The sequence below is a fragment of the Myotis davidii genome, unplaced genomic scaffold, assembly GCF_000327345.1.
Source record: "Myotis davidii unplaced genomic scaffold, ASM32734v1 scaffold59, whole genome shotgun sequence".
Classification (NCBI taxonomy): Eukaryota; Metazoa; Chordata; class Mammalia; order Chiroptera; family Vespertilionidae; genus Myotis; species Myotis davidii.
The window spans coordinates 8,028,798-8,029,122 of NW_006293001.1; the positions used below are offsets into that span (position 1 = coordinate 8,028,798).

The 325-nt window shown below is 64.0% G+C and overlaps 1 protein-coding gene across 1 annotated transcript in view; it reads left to right on the forward strand.

Moving 5' to 3' along the window:
- Window positions 1–6: 6 nt before the first annotated feature.
- CERS6 (ceramide synthase 6) overlaps window positions 7–325 on the forward strand; it is a 262,024-nt gene continuing 261,705 nt past the window's right edge. The window contains exon 1 of the mRNA XM_015565753.1: window positions 7–202. Within this exon, the coding sequence (XP_015421239.1) occupies window positions 30–202 (173 nt within the window). The 5' untranslated portion in view covers window positions 7–29. The remainder of the gene's footprint in view (window positions 203–325) is intronic.

The following is a 325-nucleotide window of genomic DNA, read 5'->3' on the forward strand; positions in this document are numbered from 1 at the left end:
GGAGCCGGGACAGGAGCGGACAAAGCAAGATGGCAGGGATCTTAGCCTGGTTCTGGAACGAGAGGTTTTGGCTTCCGCACAATGTCACCTGGGCGGACTTGAAGAACACGGAGGAAGCCAACTTCCCGCAGGCTGAGGACCTCTATCTCGCCTTCCCCCTGGCCTTCTGCATCTTCATGGTGCGGCTCCTCTTCGAGAGGTAAGAAGGGCTGGAGCGCTCCTCCCCTCCCCCTAACACACACGCGCGCACACACACACTCGCACACCCTCGCGCGCACACGCACCCCGGCGTGCTCTGTGGCTCCTGCCCCCGCGCCCCCAGCGC